Raw genomic sequence first — 22,787 nt, forward strand, 5'->3', positions numbered from 1 at the left:
GGGAGGATCTTGTCAATGATCTCAAGGCAGCTGGGACCATAGTCACCAAGAAAACAATTGGTAACACACTACGCCGTGAAGGACTGAAATCCTGCAGCGCCCGCAAGGCCCCCCTGCTCAAGAAAGCACATATACATGCCCGTCTGAAGTTTGCCAATGAACATCTGAATGATTCAGGGGACAACTGGGTGAAAGTGTTGTGGTCAGATGAGACCAAAATGGAGCTCTTTGGCATTAACTCATCTCGCCGTGTTTGGTGGAGGAGGAATGCTGCCAATGACCCCAAGAACACCATCTCCACCGTCAAACATGGAGGTGGAAACATTATGCTTTGGGGGTGTTTTTCTGCTAAGGGGACAGGACAACTTCAAAGGGACGATGGACAGGGCCATGTACTGTCAAATCTTGGGTGAGAACATCCTTCCCTCAGCCAGGGCATTGAAAATAGGTTGTGGATGGGTATTCCAGCATGACAATGACCCAAACCACATGGCCAAGGCAACAAAGGAGTGGCTCAAGAAGAATAAGGACAGCGCATTTTGAAAAAAAATCGTTCCCATTTTCAACGGCCTACTAATCAAACTCAGAAGATAGGGCATGCATATACTTATTATATATGGATAGAAAACACTCTAAAGTTTCTAAAACTGTTTGAATGGTGTCTGTGAGTATAACAGAACTCAAATGGCAGTCAAAACCCCGAGACCGATTGAAACAGGAAGTGGAATTCTGAATTGTGGACTCGACTTCTCATCTTTCCTTATTAATCACACCGTTAACCATGGTTCAGTGAGCACTTCCTATTGCTTCCACTAGATGTCGCCAGTCCTTTCACAGTGGTTTGAGCCTTATAGAGTCAAAACTCAGTGAATGACACGAGTTTGAAATTGGTCACAGGGGATGGGCCATCACCATTATGACGCCGGCGGCCATGTCTGCCCCCACCTTTGGATACGGTTTTAAAGGCCATGACATCATCCCCCTCGAATCTTATTGGCTCTCTTGGTGTTAGAGGCCCTGAAGATTTATTTTATACAACATGTTTGACATGTTTGAACGAACCTACATGCGCGAGCATTGCATTTATTCTGAACTTCTGCCCTGCGCTTGGAGAGAGCCATAGGACGCGCTACCAACATCAGGCTAATGGAACGTGAAGTATGGACTTTTTGACCGAAAATACATCTGTTGTGGACCTGGGATGCTTTCTGATGAAGACAACTAAAGGTAGGCGATTATTGACAATATTATACAAGATAAGATGTGACATGCGATTCTTTCCAAGATGGCGCCGAGCTCTGTATATTAGCTAATTTTCTGAGTATCGCATCTCCTTTTATCGCAAAGTGTGATTACCCAGTAAAGTTAATTTAAAATCTGGTATAACGGGTGTTCTCAAGAGATATTCATCTATAAATGTTAGATTGACAATATACATTTAAAAAATCGTTATAGGATAGTAATTTAGGGAAATGTAGCATTGTTTACCGGGACGCTTTTGAGGGGAAATTATGTAGTCAACCTCAGACAGAGATGTAAAATGCTGTTTTTATATATAAATATGACCTTTATTGAACAAAAGAATGCATGCATTGTATAACATGATGTCCTAGGGGTGCCATCTGATGAAGTTTGTAAAAGGTTAGTGCTGCATTTAGCTGTTTTTTGATTATATGTGATGCAAGTGGTTGGTCGGAAAATGGCTATGAAGCTGCTTTTTACGATGGACTCATCTAATATAATCTAATGATTTGCTTTTCCTGTAAAACCTTTTTGAAATCGGACGACGTGGGTCGATTCAGGAGAGGTGTATCTATAAAAAAAAAATATATATATATTTTTTTAAATTATGATTTTTTTTTAATGCTAATTGGCGATATGATTTTTCGCTGGATTTTGATCCCGCTAACGGGATCAGACGCTGAAGAGGTCCTGGAGTGGCCTAGCCAGTCTCCAGACCTTAATCCCATAGAAAATCTGTGGAGGGAGCTGAAGGTTCGAGTTGTCAAACGTCAGCCTCGAAACTTTAATGACTTGGAGAAGATCTGCAAAGAGGAGTGGGACAAAATCCCTCCTGAGATGTGTGCAGGAGGGATTTTACAAGAAACAAGAAACTACAAGAAACATCTGACCTCTGTGATTGCCAACAAGGGTTTTTCCACCAAGTACTAAGTCAAGTATTTGACCCCTCTGCAAAACATATTTCCCTCATTAAAATGCAAATCAATTTATAACATTTTTGACTTGCATTTTTCTGGATTTTTTTGTTGTTATTCTGTCTCTCACTGTTCAAATAAACCTACCATTAAAATTATAGACTGATAATTTCTTTGTCAGTGGGCAAACGTACAAAATCAGCAGGGGATCAAATACTTTTTTCCCGCACTGTATGCATCTATTGGTCACATATACCTTAAGAAAAAGGTAGGGGCGTGGATCAGAAAACCAGTCAGTATCTGGTGTGACCACCATTTGCCTCAGGCAGCGTGACATATCTCCTTTGCATAGAGTTGATCAGGCTGTTGATTGTGGCCTGTGGAATATTGTCCCACTTCTCTTCAATGGCTGTGCGAAGTTGCTGGATATTGGCGGGAACTGGAACACAATGTCAAACACGTAGATCAAGAGCATCCGAAACATGCTCAATGGTTGACAGATCTGGTTAGTATGCAGGCTATGGAGGAACTGGGACAGCTTTCCAGGAATTGTGTAGCATTATCATGCTGACACATGAGGTGATGGTGGCAGATGAATGGCACGACTATGGGTCTCAGGATCTCGTCACGGTATCTCTGTGCATTCAAATAGCCATTGATAAAATGTAATTTTGTTCGTTGTCCGTATCGTATGCCTGCCCATACCATAACCCCACCACCAGCATTGGGCACTCTGTTCAGAATGTTGACATCAGCAAACCGCTCACCCACACGACACCAAACAAGCTGTCAGCCATCTGACCAGTACAGTTCAAACCGGGATTCATCCATGAAGAGCACACTTCTCCAGCGTGCAAGTACCCATTAAAGGTGAGCATTTGCCCACTGAAGTCGGTTACGAAGCCGAACTGCAGTCAAGTCAAGGCCCTGGAGAAGACAACGAGCATGCAGATGAGCTTCCCTGAGACGGTTTGTGACATTTTGTGCAGAAATTATTTGGTTGTTCAAACCCACAGTTTCATCAGCTGTCCAGGTGGCTGGTCTCAGACGATCCCGCAGGTGAAGAAATTGGATGTGGAGGTCCTGGGCTGGCGTGGTTATACATGGTCTGTGATTGTGAGGCTGGTTGGACATACTGACAAATTCTTGAAAACAACGTTGGAGGTAGCTTATGGTAGAGAAATGAACATTAAATTACCTGGCGACAGCTCTGGTGGACATTCTTGCAGTCAGCATGCCAATTGCACGCTCCCTCAAAATCTTTTACATTTGGGGCATTGTGTTGTGTTACAAAACTGCATATTTTAGGGTGGCCTTTTATTGTACCCAGCACAAGCACCTGTGCTGTTTAATCAGCTTCTTGATATGCCACACCTGTCAGGTGGATGGATTATCTTGGCAAATGTCAAGAGCAACGGAGGAATTATGTGGACTATCCGGAAACTTGGACATGTGAGGAGATCCTGGACGGGGCTGGACCATGGCACCAGGCTGGGGAATATCGTCGCCCACCGGAGGAGATAGAGGCAGCCAAGGCGAGCCTCGGTATGAGGCTCGATACACACGGTTGGCATTTAAGCCTGAGAGGCAGCCCCAAGAAATGTTGGGGGGAGGGTGGGGGGGGGCACACGGGTAGTGTGGCTGGGCCAGGGTTAAGCCCCAAGCCAACTCCCCGTGCTTATAGGAAGCAGCCTCTTATTGGTCAGGCCCCGTGCTATGGGGTGATGCGCACGGCGTTGAGGCCGAGCATTCACAGGCCGGTTTGCGCGGTGCCAGCGCCCCGCATTTGCCAGGGGGAAGCGGGCATCCAGCCAGTAAGGGTGGTGCCAGCACTGCGCTCAAGACCGCCAGTGCGCCTTCACGGCCCAGTGTATCCTGTTCCCGCTCCTCGCACTAGCCCCGAGGTACGTGTTTCCAGTCTGGCACATCCAAAGCCAGCACCACGCACCAGGCTTCCAGTGCGTCAGCCCAGTCCAACTCGTCCTGTTCCTGCTCCTCGCACTAGCCTTGGGGTGCATGTCTCCAGTCTGGTACCTCCACTACCAGCCCCACGCATCAGGCTTCCAGTGCGTCAGCCCAGTCCAGAGCTTCCGACGGCAGTACCCCATCCAGAGCTTCCGGCAATAGTGCCTTGTCCAGAGCTTCCGGCAATAGTGCCTTGTCCAGAGCTTCTGGCAATAGTGCCTTGTCCAGAGCTTCTGGCAACAGTGCCCCGTCCAGAGTGTCCGGCGACAATGCCCCGTCTAGAGATGGCCCACAGTCCGGAACCGAGTGAGACGGCCTACAGTCCGGAGCCGAGTGAGACGGCCTACAGTCCGGAACCGGCGCAGCCAGAGTCGCCCTACAGTCCAGAGCTTCCAGAGTCGCCCTACAGTCCGGAGCTTCCAGAGTCGTCCTTCTGCCCGAGGTCTACAGCGAAGCGCTTCAGCCCGAGGGCTACAACGACGTGCCTCAGCCAGAGGTATTCAGCGGGGGTGGACAGGTTAGGTGGGGGACTAAGGCCAGAGCCTGAGCCACCTCCACAGTAGGAGGATTGGGGAGGGGGGGTGTAGCACGGGAACCGTCGGTGATGACAGCCACCCTCCCTTCCCTCCCTTTAGTTTGGGGGGTTTATTTTTGTGTTTAGTTTTTGTGTGAGGTGCATCCGGGGTCTGCACCATTGGGGGGGGGGGTACTGTCACGTTCTGACCAGTAAAGGGGTTATTTGTTATTGTAGTTTGGTCAGGACGTGGCAGAGGGATATTTATTTTATGTGGTTCGGGGTTTGTTAGTATCTGTGTTTATGTAGAGGGGTGTTTGGTTAGAGTATTCCGGGGTTTTTGGGTTATGTTATATATTTTGTATTTCTATGCTCAGTCTGTTGTGTATTTCTTTGTTGGCCTGGTATGGCTCTCAATCAGGAACAGCTGTACATCGTTGTTGCTGATTGAGAGTCATACTTAGGTAGCCTGTTTTCACCTGTCCCTTTGTGGGAAGTTGTTGTTGCATAGCTGTGTGTTTAGCCTGCAATCCTGTTCGTTCGATCGTTTTCTTGTTTTGTTTGTTCAGTATTAAATAAAGTCACTATGAGCACTCAACTCGCTGCGCCTTGGTCCACTACGTATGACGACCGTTACAAGCAAAGAAGAAATACTCACTAACAGGGATGTAAACAAATGTGTGCACAACATTTAGAGAAATAAGCTTTTTGTGTGTATGAAACAATTCTGGGATCTTTTATTTCAGCTCAAGAAACACTTTAAATGTTGCTTTTGTATTTTTTTTCAGCGTATAATGGTTGACATTGGTAGAATGTATGGGGTTAGAGCAGGGCTTCCCATACTCGGCCCTCGGGACCCTAAGGGGTGCACATTTCGTTTTTTTGCCCAAACACCACACATCTGATTGAAAGCTTGATGATTAGTTAATTATTTGAATCAGCTGTGTAGTGCAAGGGCAAAAAACAAAATGTACACTCCTTGGGGTCACAAGGACCGAGTTTGGAAAACCCTGGGTTAGTAAATCATTTCACAGGCAATAATCCAAATCACACCCTCACTCTCGCTGAGCGACACACCATGGCTTAGGGAAATGCCCTGTAATCTTCAGTCAGCCCAAATGCACCAGCACAAACTAAACTGTACAGTAGGTCCTCTGCCCACGACAGGAGCAATTTTTCCATCATTTTATAATAGCAACCCAGTAACATGCCACAGCAATTCCCCAACAGTTTTTTTGTTGAATGTTGTTTGATTATAAATGCATAGAACATGAGAAAGGTGATGCATGGTGTTATAGCTGTGTGTGAGTTTGTGTATGTATGTATGTATGTATGTACAGTATGTATCTACTATATGTGTGCGCATCAGGGTGGATTATTCAAAGATAAATATTTTACCGTAGTTCTTTGAAGGGCTCGGCCCTGACGTGTGGCGTCTCCACAGAGTTGCTGAACACAGCTCCCTCGGCACCTGCAATCACAGAACCACACCATTAGCCAGGAGACCTCCCCACTCTGCAAGCCATCGGCCCGTCGCTCAATACCACATTGTGATGCCAAATCAATGGACATAATCTCTGAAGCCACAAATCTATATGGCCCGCCATGTCCAACAAGGTCTCACCTACTCCACAGAGTTAACTTTGGCTCTGAGCTACTGTAGTCCCACCCTATGCTATTGAATAAACCTTTAGGTTAGGGTGCTGCATCACAGTAAGCAGAATCAGGCTAGCGGATCAAAGGTCTTGACTAAATGTGTTTCAAAGCCCATTGTGTCACCGTAGGGACACCAAAACACCATGAAAAAAGGGGTTATTTCAATTATAGGAACGGGGTGATGGTCGGGTACCAGAGTACTTGAGAAAATTTACAGGGCCGTTATTCCTTTAGGGTTGTTCTTAAATTACAGCTCTCAGCTTTTCGCTCTGAAAGTGGCGAGGGTAAATATGCAAAGGGAAGCGCTCCCTCACCCATGTGGAAAGATAGCTCTGTGCTTAACGATCTGTTCCAGGAGGAGCTCTTCTGATGTACAGTCTTCAGAAAGTAATCACACCCTTGACTTTTCACACATTTTGTTGCTTTACAAAGTGGGATTAAAATGGATTTAATTGTCAATGATCCACACAAAGTACTCTGTAATGTCAAATTGGAAGAAAAATTCGAACCTTTTCTTTTATTAATTGAAAAAAAACACATATATCTTGTTTAGATAAGTATTCAACCCCCTGAGTCAATACATGTTATAATCATCTTTGGCAGCAATTACCCAGTCTTTCTGGGTAAGACTCAGAGCTTTGCACACCTGGATTGTACAATATTTGCCCATTGTCCTTCAAAACATTCTTCTAACTCTGTCAAGTTTGTTGTTGATCATTGCTAGACAGCCATATTCAAGACTTGCCATAGATTTTCATGCCGATTTAAGTCAAAACTGTAACAACAGTAGGCCACTCAGGAACAATCAATGTCGTGTTGGTAAGCGACTCCAGTGTATACAGTTGAAGTTGGAAGTTTACATACACTTAGGGTGGAGTCAAACTATAGTTTTGGCAAGTCGGTTAGTGCATTACACAAGTAATTACTTTGTGCATTACACAAGTAATTTTTCCAACACGTGTTTACAGACAGATTATTTCACTTATAATTCACTGTATCATAATTCCAGTGGGTCAGAAGTTTACATACACTAAGTTGACTGTGCCTTTAAACAGCTTGGAAAATTCCAGAAAATGATGTCATGGCTTTAGAAGCTTCTGAGAGGCTAATTGACATACTTTGAGTCAATTGGAGGTGTACCTGTAGATGTATTTCAAGGCCTACCTTCAAACTCAGTGCCTTTTTGCTTGACATCATGGGAAAAACAAAAGAAATCAGCCAAGACCTAAGAATTGTAGACCTCCACAAGTCTAGTTCATCCTTGGGAGCAATTTCCAAACGCCTGAAGGTACCACGTTCATCTGTACAAACAATAGTATGCAAATATAAACACCATGGCACCACGCAGCCGTCATTCCGCTCAGGAAGGAGACACATTCTGTTTCCCAGAGATGAACGTACTTCGGTGTGAAAAGTACAAAGATGCTGGAGGAAACAGGTACAAAAGTATCTATATCCACAGTAAAACAAGTCCTATATCGACATAACCTGAAAGGCCGCTCAGCAAGGAAGATGCCACTGCTCCAAAACTGCCATAAAAAAATCCAGACTACGGTTTGCATATGGGGACAAAGATCGTACTTTTTGGAGAAATGTCCTCTGGTCTGATGAAACAAAAATAGAACTGTTTGACCAATTGACCGTTGTTATGTTTGGAGGAAAAAGGGGGAGGCTTGCAAGAACACCATCCAAACTGTGAAGCATGGGGGTGGCAGCATCATGTTGTGGGGGTCCTTTGCTGCAGGAGGGACTGGTGCACTTCACAAAAGAAATGGCATCATGAGGGAGGAAAATTATGTGGATAAATTGAAGCATCTCAAGACGTCAGTCAGGAAGTTAAAGCTTGGTCGCAAATGGGTCTTCCAAATGGACAATGACCCCAAGCATACTTCCAAAGTTGTGACAAAATGGCTTAAGGACAACAAAGTCAAGGTATTGGAGCGGCCATCACAAAGCCCTGACCTCAATCCTATAGAACATTTGTGGGCAGAACTGAAAAAGCGTGTGCGAGCAAGGAGGCCTACAAACCTCACTCAGTTACACCAGCTCTGTCAGGAGGAATGGGCCAAAATTCACCCAACTTATTGTGGGAAGTTTGTAGAAGGCTAGCAGAAACGTTTGACCCAAGTTAAACAATTTAACGGCAATGCTACCAATTACTAATTGAGTGTATGTAAACTTCTGACCCACTGGGAATGTGATGAAAGAAATAAAAGCTAAAATAAATCATTCTCTCTACTATTATTCTGACATTTCACATTCTTAAAATAAAGTGGTGATCCTAACTGACTTAAGACAGGGAATTTTTACAAGGTTTAAATGTCAGGAATTGTGAAAAACAGAGTTTAAATGTGTTTGGCTAAGGTGTATGTAAACTTCGACTTCAACTGTATTTGTATTTGTGTTTTAGGTAATTGTCTTGCTGAAAGGTGAATTGATCTTCTAATGTCTGTTGGAAAGCAGACTGAACCCAGTTTTCGTCAAGGATTTTGTCAATGCTTAGCTATATACTGTTTATTTTATCCTAAAAAAGTCCCTAGCCCTTGCCGATGACAAACAACATGATGGGGCCACCACCATGCTTGGAAATATGAAGAGTGATACTCAGTGATGTGTTGTGTTGGATTTTCCCAAAAACAACTCCTTGTATTCAGGACAAAAAGTTAATTTCTTTGCCACATTTAATGCAGTATTACTTTAGTGCCTTGTTAAAAACAGGATGCGTGTTTTGAAATATTTTTATTCTGTACCGGCTTCCTTCTTTTCACTCTGTCATTTATTTTAGTATTGAGTAACTATAGTACAATGTTGTTGATCCATCTTCAGTTGTCTCCAGTCACAGCCATTTAACTTTGTAACTGTTTTAAAATCACCATTGGCCTCATGGTGAAATCCCTGAGCGGTTTTCTTCTTCTCCGGCAACTGAGTTAGAAAGTGCACCTGTATCTTTGTAGTGACTGAGTGTATTGATACACCATCCAAAGGTGTAAATAATAAATGCTCCATGCTCAAAGGGATGTTCAATGTCTGCTTTTTTTATTACCCAACTACCAATAGATTCCCTTCTTTTCGAACCATTGGAAAACCTCCCTGGTCTTTGTGGTTGAATCTGTGCTTGACATTCACTGCTCGACTGAGGGACTTTACAGATAATTGTATGTGTGGGGTATGTTAAACACTAGTACTGCACACAGAGTGAGTCCATGCAACTTATGTGACTTGTTTAGTAAATGTTTACTCCTGAACTTATTGAGGCTTGTCATAACCACACGGTTGAATACTTTTTGACTCAAAACATTTCAGCTTTCCATTTTTAATTAATTTCTAAAAACCTAATGCCACTTTTACTTTACGGGGTATTGTGTGTAGATCAGTCACACAAAACCTACATTTTATCAATTTTAAATTTAGACTTTAACACAACAAACAATGGAAAAAGTCAAGGGGTGTAAGTACTTTCTGAAGGCACTGTAGTGTTGGTCCTCCTGTATGCATCCCAGAGTCCTCTTGGGCGCAGGCTTGGCAGGGGTCTGCTCTGCGTTGAGTTTGAAGAGCTTAGCTCCGCGGGGGAAGTTTGATCCATTCTTTTACTTTCACAGCTTTGCTGCTGGGAGTCACACCTCCTCAGCAGGAGTGAAGGAAATGGCTATGAGACTGTCACTGGACTTCTGTCTTGTAATGTATATAAGATGAGATGTAAAACAACTCCACTTTTAGGGGATTTAGAGTCCACCTGTTGTAAATTCAATTGATTTGACATGATTTGGAAAGGCACACACCTGTCTATATAAGGTCCCACAGTTGACAGTGCATGTCAAAACAAAAACCAAGCCATGAGGTCGAAGAAATTGTCTGTAGAGCTCCGAGACAGGATTGTGCCGAGGAACAGATCTGGGAAAGAGCTGACTGCCTTAGAGATGGCTGCCCGGCCAAACTGAGCAATCGGGGGAGAAGGGCCTTGGTCAGGGAGTTGACAAAGAACCCAATGGTCACTCTGATAGAGCTCCAGAATTCCTCTGTGGAGATTGGAGAACATTCCAGAAGGATAACCATCTCTGCAGCACTCCACTAATCAGGAATTTACAGTAGAGTGGCCAGACGGAAGACACTCCTCAGTAAAAGTCACATGTCAGCCTTCTTGGAGTTTGCCAAAAGGCATCTAAAAGACACTCAGACCATGAGAAACAAGATTCTCTAGTCTGATGAAACCAAGATTGAACTCTTTGGCCTCAATGCCAAGCATCACGTCTGGAGGAAACCTGGCACCATCCCTACGATGAAGCATGGTGGTGGCAGCATCATGCTGTCGGGATGATTTTCAGCAGATTGGACTGGAAGACTGGTTAGGAAAGGGAAAGACTAATGGAACAAAGTACAGATAGTTCCTTTGATGAAAACCTGCTCCAGAGCGCTCAGGACCTCAGACTGGGGCGAAGGTTCACCTTCCAAAAGGACAACGACACTAAGCACACAGCCAAGACAATGCAGGAGTGGCTTCGGGACAAGTCTCAATGTCCTTGAGTTTCCCAGCCAGAGCCCAGACTTGAACCTTATAGAACATCTCTGGAGAGACTTGAAAATAGCTGTGCAGCGACACTCCCCATCCAACCTGACAAAATGTGGGAAAAGTCATGGGGTCTGAATACTTTCCGAATACACTTTGTGTGAACTCCCACAGGGATGAGGGTTCATTAAGAGATGATACAAAGGAGCCAGACCCTCATCAGACCATTCATATGCATAGAGTAAACTATCTCTACCCACAGTTATACACCAAGTACGTTTACATGCACACTAGTAATTCGATATTGAACTGATTATGGCAGTTGGCTGGTTATTTCTTTTGTCATGGTAACACGTTACTCTGCTTATCTTAATCAGCTTAAGGTCAAAATCAAGGTAAGTATACGCTGATTAAAAGACCTGGGGCCTCATTTATAAACTATGGCTATGTACAAAATATACCCCCTTTGCATGTGCTAGTTTTCGCGCAAAAGTTGGCATTTATTTAAATTTTACTTGATGTGAGAATGTGCCACCCTGCAAACTTTAGCGGTTGAAATATTGTTTTGCAAGCTGGCAAGTAAGTATTTTGTGAAATTGGGGGATATGATGAAAAGCTTATTCATAAAAGAATTCTAATAGGAAAACCTATTAACAAGAATGTAACCATTTGCCATTAGTGAGAAGAGCGAAAATCTGTGTTTTTATATTTAGAATCTAAAATAATTAGACATAGGAATTTCATAACCATTGCAGAATATATTCCTCACCTTTTCTGGCCGTGATGGGTTCATATTCCCAATGGAGACATACAACAAATTACCATGCGCATCTCTCATTTAATTGGACCTAGTAGCCTAGTAAATAGATAGGCTATATGTATATTAAGTTTTGCAATATCATAGGCAGCGCAGTTTATAATATCGGTATACAGTCAAATTGAATTGCTAATCTTTTACATTGAAGTAGGCCTACAGTATGTATCAAGTTTCAAGTTTTATTGTCATGTGCACAAATAGCCTACAGTGAAATACCTTTGTTGCTTGCTCTTTCCCAACAATGCAGTAATGAATACCAGTAGTACTATAAAACATAAATTACAAAGTAAAGTAGAACAAAAACACACAGTAGTTACAGTTGTATTTCTTGTAAGTACTGTAATTGCATTTTTTTAGTAGCCTGCCCTACAATATTTCAGAATTCAAAAGCAGTCCATCATATTTAGGTTGGGGGAAAAGTTGATATAAAACATTGTTGAATTCAAAACATTCTGCATACAGGTCCCTGACAATTTGCCATTGTTTTCTCCATCAGAAACTGACACAGTCCTTTTCCAGATACAGCATAAATTACTGCTAAAGATTAAAACATTCTGCCAACAAAGTAAATAGACCAGTATGTAAAATATTTGACAGTATGGGTAGGCTACAGCATTGCTGTGCGATAAGAGCATAACATCATTGTCTATTTAATCTCAGAGCCTATACCAACACAGGACATATAAACCCAATAAACTATTGATAAACTAAATATTGAACAAAGATTCATCTTTTGCATGCTCTGGTCTAATCACAATAGTTAAAAATTATACAGCAAATAAAGGCCGTTAATGTGACCATTAAAGGTGAATGGAGGCGTTTTTCAGGTTGAGTTTTCAGGCTCATTCACGCATGCACAGTTTTACGAAAGTTCTGATTGATAACGGGAAACATGTATGTATGGATTGCGCCAAGTTTATAATTCTTAATATTTTTGTACAGTATATGCGCAGACTTTTCAGAAATGGAGCATCCCAAAATTTTGTGTGAAATTTACGCAACGGTTCTAAATGAGGCCCCAGATTTTCTGAGCAATATTTCCAACTATTGGACATGTAAACGCCTTAATCAACGTTGATCTGCGCATGTGCTAGCACGAGCAGGCGAGCTTCCTACTTTTGCGCAAGTGAGTTCTGAAAAACTGAAAGTATGCATCTTTGAAATAGTTTTCACATACAAACTTTAAATGTCCGAACTCAGAATTTTACATTTTTACATTTTTAGTCATTTAGCAGACGCTCTTATCCAGAGAGACTTACAGTAGTGAATGCATACATTTAATTTCATACATTTTTTTTCCCGTGCTGGCCCCCCGTGGGAATCGAACCCACAACCCTGGTGTTGCAAACACCATGCTCTACCAACTGAGCTACAGGGAAGGTCGGAATCAAATATTCTTCATAAAAAAACATGGTGGATATGTTGGAACGTTTATTTTGGTTGCCGATTTTCTGCATTTATCAAAGCCCAATCAGGTAGCCTGATTTCAGATGTGCCCATGTAAACAGGATTATTAGGGAAATCGTTCTTGTAAAGCATGTAAATATTTAAATCGAACTATCATATTCATCTGACTATTTACAATAATTGTATTATTGTGTACATGTAACTTAATGTAGACTACTGCACACGCATATACCCACAGACTAATGAGACTCTACACTCAGAAAACAGGATTCCAAAAGAGTTATTCTACTGTCCCCATAGGAGAAACCTTTTGGTTCCAGGTAAAAATCTTTTGGGTTGGATGTATAACCTTCTGAAGAAAGGGTTCTACCTGAAACCAAAAGGGTTTTTCAAAGGGTTCTATGGGGACAGCTAAACAACCTTTTCAGGTTCTAGATAGAAAAAAAGGTGCTAAGAGTGTACAGCGGATAGGAGACATCCCACAGTCCCCAACCCAAAATAGCCTGTCACAAGTAACCCACCGACTTACAGAGCAGAAAATAAAACATTCATACATATTTCTACACTGTAGCCATGAGCCCTTCAAGTAAATATCCAGGCCTCACAGCCAAAACATTGCTCTACATTGCTCTTTGCTCAGATGGTATGGAAAAGTTGTGATGCAGCTTTTATGGGGAGATATTTCACTTTATGGTGTCTCCTACGGTAAGCGACTATTATATTATGGAGAGAAAGGTGGTCAATACAGTGCCAGCTTAGCGGTAACAAATGTAACAAATTTCACAATTACTTTTTTGTGTGAAAATGCTGACAGAGAAAAACTCAGCCCCCCCGCCTGACAGCCGAGATTTACATTGATCGGTGAGATACACAAACCATTCAAACTTGCCAACCATATCCATGAAGAGTAATAGAGGCTGTCCATATGTAATGCTATGTTCATAGAATACATGGTGAGGGTGTGTGATGAGCTGTCAGCAGCATGTCAGAATACTGTACTGTCAAAGCCAGTTTTGGGGAGGGATTTACAGATGATGGGCCTCTTTTGGCAACAACAAAAAAAATCACACTTAAGGTGAGTACAGTCTGTTGAAGTTTGTTTCAGTAGGTGTATTCATACAGTCAGAGGGATTCAACCAACAACATAACCCAGAATGGTTTTGGCAAAATGCATAACACAGCATTAACACATTGAGTTAGAACCTGGAAAATCTGTACTAAAAGGCCAGTGCAGTATAGCAAAAAACACAACATCAGTTCCCCATTCTGACACAGTAGGGCCCAGACAGCCTTCTCTCAAACACTACTACCAGCCAGCTAGCCACAGTCCATAGATGAAAATAATAGATGATCAAAGCCCCTGGGAGAGAAATGATTAAAGTGACTCAGTGTGGACAGACAGACTGCAGCCGTAGTCAGATCAAGACCAGGAAACAAAATCACTGTGGGAAGAAAAAGGCTGCCTTTAGCCTTTGGCTGTATGCACAGTGTGTGGCTGAGTCTGTGGTGCCATTCAGCCTAACTGACAGATCAGTACTTTTAGTTAGGAGAAAGGACTGTAGCAGTACAGTATGTGCCTTTTTGGTATTAGGCATACCACACACTGTCTATAATATCTTCACTTTCACACCTTAATTAGAGAGCAAGTTAATGTGATGCAGTCCTAATATGGACACTGTAATAGTGAATGTTTGATATTCCCCATATACAGCATACTGCATAGTTGGGTATCTGGTAACACAATGGGGTTCAACATAGGGAGCAGTACTGGATAGGATCAAACTGTCTGCTGCCTTAACTGCAGTACAATCAGAGCTTAGTTATACTACGTATGGTCTTAAATCAATAACCAGCCTATGAGATTCAATCGATCAATATCTTCTCACTTGTATTTACACATTACCTTATGAACTTTAGTCGACTTTCATACATAGGCAACCACACACGTGCAAATGTTATTATCTGTTATTATCTATGCATAGTAATTTTAATCACTCTACCTACATGTACATATTACCTCGACACCGGTACCCCAGCACATTGACTCTGTACCGGTACCCCCTGTATATAGCCCCGCTATTGTTACAGTATTTACTGCTGCTCTTTAATTATTTGTTATTCTTATCTCATACTTTTTTTTTAAGGTATTTTCTTAAAACTGCATTGTTGGTTAAGGGCTTGAAAGTAAGCATTTCACTGTAAGGTCTACACCTGTTGTATTCGGCGCATGTAACAAATACAATTTGATTTGATGTGTGCACAAGCGTGCCTACACACACGTGCACACGCTCACACGCTTGTAAACGCGCACACTCGCATGCATTCACATTCACACACCTCTCCCTAAACGCTCCATTGGGAACCTGACTGGGCCAACTCTCCCAGTGACATCCTGTAATGCACCGGCCATAAACGTCCATAAACAGATTGAGTGAAAGATCGATAAAGCCATTTTAGTTTTATTTCCAAGTTCCCACATAATGTCCCTTCTGAAATTATTTTGTCAATGTGTTTCCATTACGTCTCCTTCGACCCTCCTAGTCCGCCAGTCTCCTGCTGATCAATCAGCGCCTTATGAAGCATGCAGCAGGATATATCACTAGTGTTTGGAGGCCTCATAAACATTCACTTAATGTCTTCCATAGCGACTGGTGGTGGGATAGAGGGAGGCGATGGAGAAGAGTATATGGGCAAAGGATGACAAATGTGAGACGTGTTTTTAAATAGCCTATGTAGCACAGTCTGTACAGACCCGGCCTCCCAGTGAGAGGTTATGTTGTTTATCCAGACATATCAGTAGGCATTACGGCTGCACCCACATTACATGGCCTGCGGGTCTTCCACATCAGTAGTATTTAACTTGAATAGCACTGCTGCTGAGCTGATATCTGGATCATCTGCTGTATTTACACTAGGATGTTCAAGGGCCTTTCTTATGATAGCAGACCTGTATCTACACATAGGATCAATCAATGTTTAAATTACCTTTGGCTGTCATGATTGCATAGATGTATATCGATTGAGATGGGAAAGATGTACACTACCGTTCAAAAGTTTGGGGTCATTTAGAAATGTCCTTGTTTTTGAAATACAGTGGAGACATTGTTAATGTTGTAAATGACTATTGTAGCTGAAAACGGCAGATTTTTTATGCAATATCTACATAGGCGTACACAGGCCTATTATCAGCAACCATCACTCCTGTGTTCCAATGGCACGTTGTGTTAGCTAATCCAACTTGATCATTTTCAAAAGGCTAATTGATCATTAGAAAACCATTTTGCAATTATGTTAGCACAGCTGAAAACGGTTGTCCTGAATAAAGAAGCAATAAAACTGGCCTTTAGACTAGTTGAGTATCTGGAGCATCAGCATTTGTGGGTTCGATTACAGGCTCAAAATGGCCAGAAGCAAAGAACATTCTTCTGAAACTCATCAGTCTATTCTAGTTCTGAGAAATGAAGGCTATTCCATGCAAGAAATTCCCAAGAAACTGAAGATCTTATACAACGTTGTGTACTACTCCCTTCACAGAACAGCGCAAACTGTCTCTAACCAGAATAGAAAGAGGAGTGGGAGGTCCAGGTGCACAACTGAACAAGAGGACAAGTACATTAGAGTGTCTAGTTTGAGAAACAGACACCTCACAAGTCCTCAACTGGCAGCTTCATTAAATAGTACCCACAAAAAACCAGTCTCAATGTCAACAGTGAAGAGGCGACTCCGAGATGCTGGCCTTCTAGGCAGAGTTGCGAAGAAAAAGCCATATCTCAGACTGGCCAATAAAAATAAAAGATTAACATGGGCAAAAGAACACAGACACTGGACAGAGGAACTCTGCCTAGAAGGCCAGCATCTCGGAGTCGCCTCTTCACTGTTGACGTTGAGACTGGTGTTTTGCGGGAACTATTTAATGAAGCTGCCAGTCATTGTTTCTGTCCATTTTGAGCCTGTAATTTAACCCACAAATGCTGATGCTCCAGATACTCAACTAGTCTAAAGAAGGGCAGTTTTATTGCTCCTCTAATCAGTACAACCGTTTTCAGCTGTGCTAACATAATTGCAAAAGGGTTTTCTAATGAACAATTAGCCTTTTAAAATGATAAACATGGGATTAGCTAACACAACGTGCCATTGGAACACAGGAGTGATGGTTGCTGATAATGGCCCTCTGTACGCCTATGTAGATATTCCTTAAAAAAATCAGCCGTTTCCAGCTACAATAGTCCTTTACAACATTAACACTGTCTACACTGTATTTCGGATCAATTTGATGTTATTTTAATGGCCAAAAAATGTGCTTTTCTTTCAAAAACCAGGACATTTCTAAGTGACCCCAAACTTTTGAATGGCAGTGTATATTTTTACATGTTTTTAACCCCTCATTTTTGGAACGAAACATTCTAAGCCCTGTCTAAGCCGGGGGGGGGGGGACGACTTGCTTCCATTCAGTCACAAGAGCATTAGTGAGGTCGAGCACTGATGTTAAGCGATTAGGCCTGCTTTGCAGTCGGCGTTCCAATTCATCCCAAAGGTGTTTGATGGGGTTGAGGTCAGGGTTCTGTGCAGGCCAGTCAAGTTCTTCTACTCTGATCTCCACAAACCATTTCTGTATGGACCTCGCTTTGTGCACGGGGGCATTCATGCTGAAACAGGAAAGGGCCTTCCCCAAACTGTTGCCACAAACTTGGAAGCACAGAATCGTCTAGAATGTCATTGTATGCTTTAGCGGTAAGATTTCCCTTCACTGGAACAAAGGGACCTTGCCTGAACCATGAAAAACAGTGCCAGACTATTATTCCTCCTCCACCAAACTTTACAGTTGGCACTATGCATTCGGGCAGGTAGCGTTCCCCTGGCGTCCACCAGATTAGTCCGTCAAACTGGCAGATGTTGGAATGTGATTCAACACTCCAGAGAATAAGTTTCCACTGCTCCAGAGTCCAATGGTGGCGAGCTTTACACCACTCCAGCCGACTCTTGGCATTAGGCATGGTAATCTTAGTCTTGTGTGCGGCTGCTCGGCCATGGAAACCCATTTCATGAAGCTCCCGACAAACAGTTCTTGTGCTGACGTTGCTTCCAGAGGCAGTTTAGAACTCAGTAGTGAGTGTTGCAACCGAGGACAGACAATTTTTACGTGCAACGCACTTCAGCATTCCCGCTGTCCTGTTCTGTGAGCTTGTGTGGCCTACCATTTCATGGCTGAGCCGTTGTTGATCCTTGACATTTCCACTTCACAATAACAGCACTTACAGTTGTCCAGGGCAGCTCTAGCAGGGCAGAAATTTGACGAACTGACTTGTTGGAAAGGTGGCATCCTATGACAGTGCCACGTTGAAAGTCACTGAGCTCTTCAGTAAGGCCATTCTACTGACAATGTTTGTCTATAGAGATTGCATGCCTGTGTGCTCTATTTTATACACCTGTCAGCAACGGGTGTGGCTAAAATAATTGAATCCACTATAGCGTATGTACCTCAATTACCTCATCATTTCTCATGTTATTCTTTTTTAATATTTTTTTATTTTCTTACTAGTTCTATACATTTTTTTCTGCGTTGTTAGGAAGTAATTTCACTGTTAGCCTACAATTGTTGTTTATGAAACATGTGACAAATACAATTTGATTTGTATATAGCCTCGTTATTGTTATTTATTGTACTATTTTCTATTCTAATTTGCAAATGTTCTTACTTTTTAACTCTGCATCGTTGGGAAAGGGTTTGTAAGTAAGCATTTCATGGTAAAGTCTACACCTGTTGTATTCGTCGTATGTGACAAATAAAATTTAAATTAATTTCCAATTAATGGAAACACCAGTGCCGCATCCATAAATAGGATTCCAGCAATAGTACTCAGAGAGAGCAAAATCCAGGTGGCCGAATGCAGGAAAATTAGAACTATATATCTGCCTTGGGTGCAGTGCCATTTAGCGGCAGAATTACATAAGTTTGTTTCCAAGGACCCGGTGGACCTTTTATAGTGAAAGTGGCTCTCGCTCCAGGAACAAAAGTGCACTTGAGTGTTGGGGAGAAGTAGGTTCTTGGACGTGATGTACAGTTGAAGAGTGCTCCAGGGATCCTCAGTAGTACACTAGATTGCAGATTATAATTAAATAAATTTAGCATCAGCCTCGTTGTTGCAGTAAGTCAGACAGGGGTGGGATGGTTGCATTGGTGAAAGCGGTGGGGAGGAGAAGAGCACACCCAACATATTTTTTTGAAATTGTATACTATGGTATAAATATTATAGAATTCACTGTAGTGTTTCTGCAGACTTTACTGTAATATTCAGTGTAGTGTTTTTGAGGACCAAAGTAGGCAAAAACACTACAGTCAATACTGTTGTATTTACTGTAGTATACTGTAATATTTACAGTTAACTATAGTATAACTACTGTAGTAAAATAAAAACTTTAGTAAATACTATAGTAATTAATGTAGTGTTTTTGCAGATTGTAGTATACTGTAGTATTTACTATCGTGTTTTTCTGGACTGTAGTATACTTTAGTATTTACTGTAGTGTTTTGCAGACATTACTGTAGTATTTACTATAGTGTTTTTGTTTTGTTATCTTTGACATAGAAATGGAGGCTTTCTCCTTCAGGAAACCTACTGGAGAAACAGTAAAATAGCACATTTTCCATGACCTGTAGCTATGTGAGACTGGGGGTCTGAACAGATAGTTCAGAGCTTCTGCTCTTTTCTATAACCGTTGGGAACACAATTTATGGACTATACTTGGCATAGATTTCTCACTTATAGGTGGACAAATTGCGATATGGTGGAGGGGAATGGGCAGGGTATATGCAAATTAAATAGTGTGGTATTTACTATAGTTAGATGCAAGTGAATTGTTTTTGTGGACTTTACTGTAGTATTTACTACAGTGTTTTTTTGTTGCGGATAATACTGTAGTAAATACTCCAATATTATCTGAAAAATAAACTGTAGTAAATACTACAACATTCTATAGTATTTACTACACATGATTGAGGGTTAAACAGCGTGTAGTATAGTATTCCACAATTTACTATAGAATTTAATAGTAAGTACTGTAGTATTCTATAGTAAACCATTTTTTCATGTGGGACTGCATCAAGAACATGGCTCAACAGGGACTGATAATGTGTAGATATTAAACGGGGAAATAGTTTGTTAGTAAAAGCAAGCAGTAAAGTATTTTAAGGAGACTACTGCAGATGGCGTGAGAGTGATATTTAATACACCAGCACATATTTATTTTGTAGCTGATCATTTTTGATGCACAATTGCAAGTAAATGTAGGCTCTGTTTACTGTATGTATTGATTTTCTATATACTTGTACATTAAGTACTATATTTGCAAAATCATGATTTCACCGTGGCTTTCAAGTACTCTACTGTCATCTGGTCATCCGGTTTATAGCTACAAACTTCAGTGCTCACACCCGTAGCAGGCGCCTAGTATAGAGGGAGATGGAGCGGGATGGGAGAACAGAGTGTCAGTGGGGCCGATAACATCATCCTCTGCTACCAGACCATTTGTCACCCAAGGAGCTACTGTAGCATGGAGCCGTACATGGAGCTGTGGAACACATCACTGTGCCTTGTGGTTAATCAAGCTCCGGGCAGCCGCAGTCTGGAAGAGGGATATCACACTGATGAGTGTGTGTTTGTACAGTATATGTGTGTGTGTGTGTGTGTGTGTGGGTGTGTGTGTGCATGCCTGCGTGTCGTTGACCAGACCTTGGGAGGAATCATTAGAACAACAGGCCGATTGCAAGAATAAAGTGAAGAAGGAAAAAAGGAATGGGCATCGCTGTTTGGATAACTGTTTGTAGCAATATCTCATTGGTCTGTCTATGCTTATTGTGTATACCGTAAACTACTTGATTCCAAGGTTACGCTTTAATTTCAATAATGCCAAAGCCCGGTTTAAGGTGGTACTATATAATGCACGTTGGCTGTATTTAGACAGGCAGTCCGATTCTGATTTTTTTTTTCTTCGCTAATTGGTCTTTTGACTAATCAGATTAGCTCTGAAAAAGATCTGATGTGAAGATCTGGTGTGATTTGTCAGAAGACCAATTGGTGGAAAAAATATCAGAATTGGGCTGCCTGTGTGTCACGTCCTGACCAGTAAAAGGGGTTGTTTGTTATTGTAGTTTGGTCAGGGCGTGGCAGGGGGTGTTTGTTTAGTGTGTTTCGGGGTTTTTGGTTTATGTTCTATGTGGTTTTCTAGTTTTTCTATGTCTATGTTAGTTTTGTCAATGACCTCCAATCAGAGTCAGCTGTTTGTTGTTATCTCTGATTGGAGGCCATATTTAGTTGTGTGTGTTTTCACTTGTGTTTGTGGGTGGTTGTTTCCTGTTTAGTCTGTGCACCTTACGGGACTGTTTTCGTCATTTGTTTTGTGTAAGTGTTTTGTTTTTTCTTCAATAAAAGAAGATGATAAATATACCCGCTGCATTTTGGTCTACCTACAACGACGCTTGTGACACTGTGTAAACGCAGCCATTGAGAGCCAGATATACAGTATATTAAAGAGGACAGTCATTGTAAATCGAAAACCGATCTCATACTGCTGCAAAAGTCACCTAAAGATTCTCAGGCTTACATTTTAGTCCATTACCAATGCCATCCATGTTCCAAGATACCATTAGTTATCATGGATCAGTGGTGGATGCAGTTAGACGCTATTTTCATTGGAAGCGAGGTATACAATCAACACCTAGACCATCCTCTCTCTCACATATCCTTGACAGGAATTATATATCCTCAAAATGAGAAGAAAAACATTATACGTCTAAATGTAATCCATTTTAAATTCAGGCTGTAACAAAACAAAATGTGGAAAAAGTAAAGGGGTGTGAATACTTTTTGAAGCTCTGTATAAACAAGACTTGATAGGCGAACAATGCCTCCATGATTTTGCAAATGGCTAGCCGGGCTCTCAAACACATCTTGTTTGTCAGAGACACTCAGTGCTGTAAACCCTGAGACTGTACTGACTTCACGGTTACAATCTAATCTAGCTTTGTGACCTGTGGTGGGCTCGATTTATGTGGACTGTGAAACCAAGCCCTAGGAAGAGGCCCAGGTAAAGCAGAGTGCAGAGAAGCAGAGGCTATAACTCACTGGCTTTTATGGATTCTTTATCATCTACTTAGCATGGTCACCTGACAGAAATCCAATGGTCACTTTGCAAAGCACATTCCCCATTCAGACCTGATCAAATGGTGAAATGTAGTCTCCCTCTCGCGCCTTAAATAAATGTCATGTATGACACTCGTCACACAGTAAAACCCTGCTGCTCTTTATGATCTTCTTACTGAAAGCTGGAGCCACAAAGAGAGAGAGAGGGAGGGAGGAGGATAAACTGAGGAAGAGAATGAAGTGAAATGGATGAATGTCATCATATTCAGGAATGACTTGGCTATAATGTTGATGGGAATGCAGAAGTTGAAACATAAATAAAGTTGGTTATCATTACTGTCATATTTCCATTACTATTTCTAAGAAAGGATATAGAGTACTTCACAGTTCCAGGTCTCTCTCGTTCTCTCTCTCATACACTCTCTCATTATCTATCTATTCTCTCTCTATCTTTCTCTCTCATACTATTTCTCTCTCTCTCATTTTTTCTTACAGCAGATACAAGGTGCACTGAATCCTGGGAAGTACAAGGCATGAGGCTATAGACCACTGCAGCCCATACGGACTACTGGACACCGATACAGAGCAGTGGATTCTAACAACAACCTAGAGCACCAGGACTGTAAGA

At 41.9% G+C, this 22,787-nt stretch overlaps 1 protein-coding gene across 2 annotated transcripts in view; it reads right to left on the reverse strand.

The window, feature by feature from the left end:
* LOC106568000 (delta-sarcoglycan) overlaps positions 1-22,787 on the reverse strand; it is a 351,309-nt gene that overhangs the window by 39,183 nt on the left and 289,339 nt on the right. For both annotated transcript variants that reach the window (XM_014137970.2, XM_014137971.2), the window contains exon 6: positions 6,034-6,106. In XM_014137970.2, the coding sequence (XP_013993445.1) occupies positions 6,034-6,106 (73 nt within the window). The remainder of the gene's footprint in view (positions 1-6,033; positions 6,107-22,787) is intronic.

Source organism: Salmo salar, chromosome ssa13 (genome assembly GCF_905237065.1).
Source record: "Salmo salar chromosome ssa13, Ssal_v3.1, whole genome shotgun sequence".
Taxonomy (NCBI): Eukaryota; Metazoa; Chordata; class Actinopteri; order Salmoniformes; family Salmonidae; genus Salmo; species Salmo salar.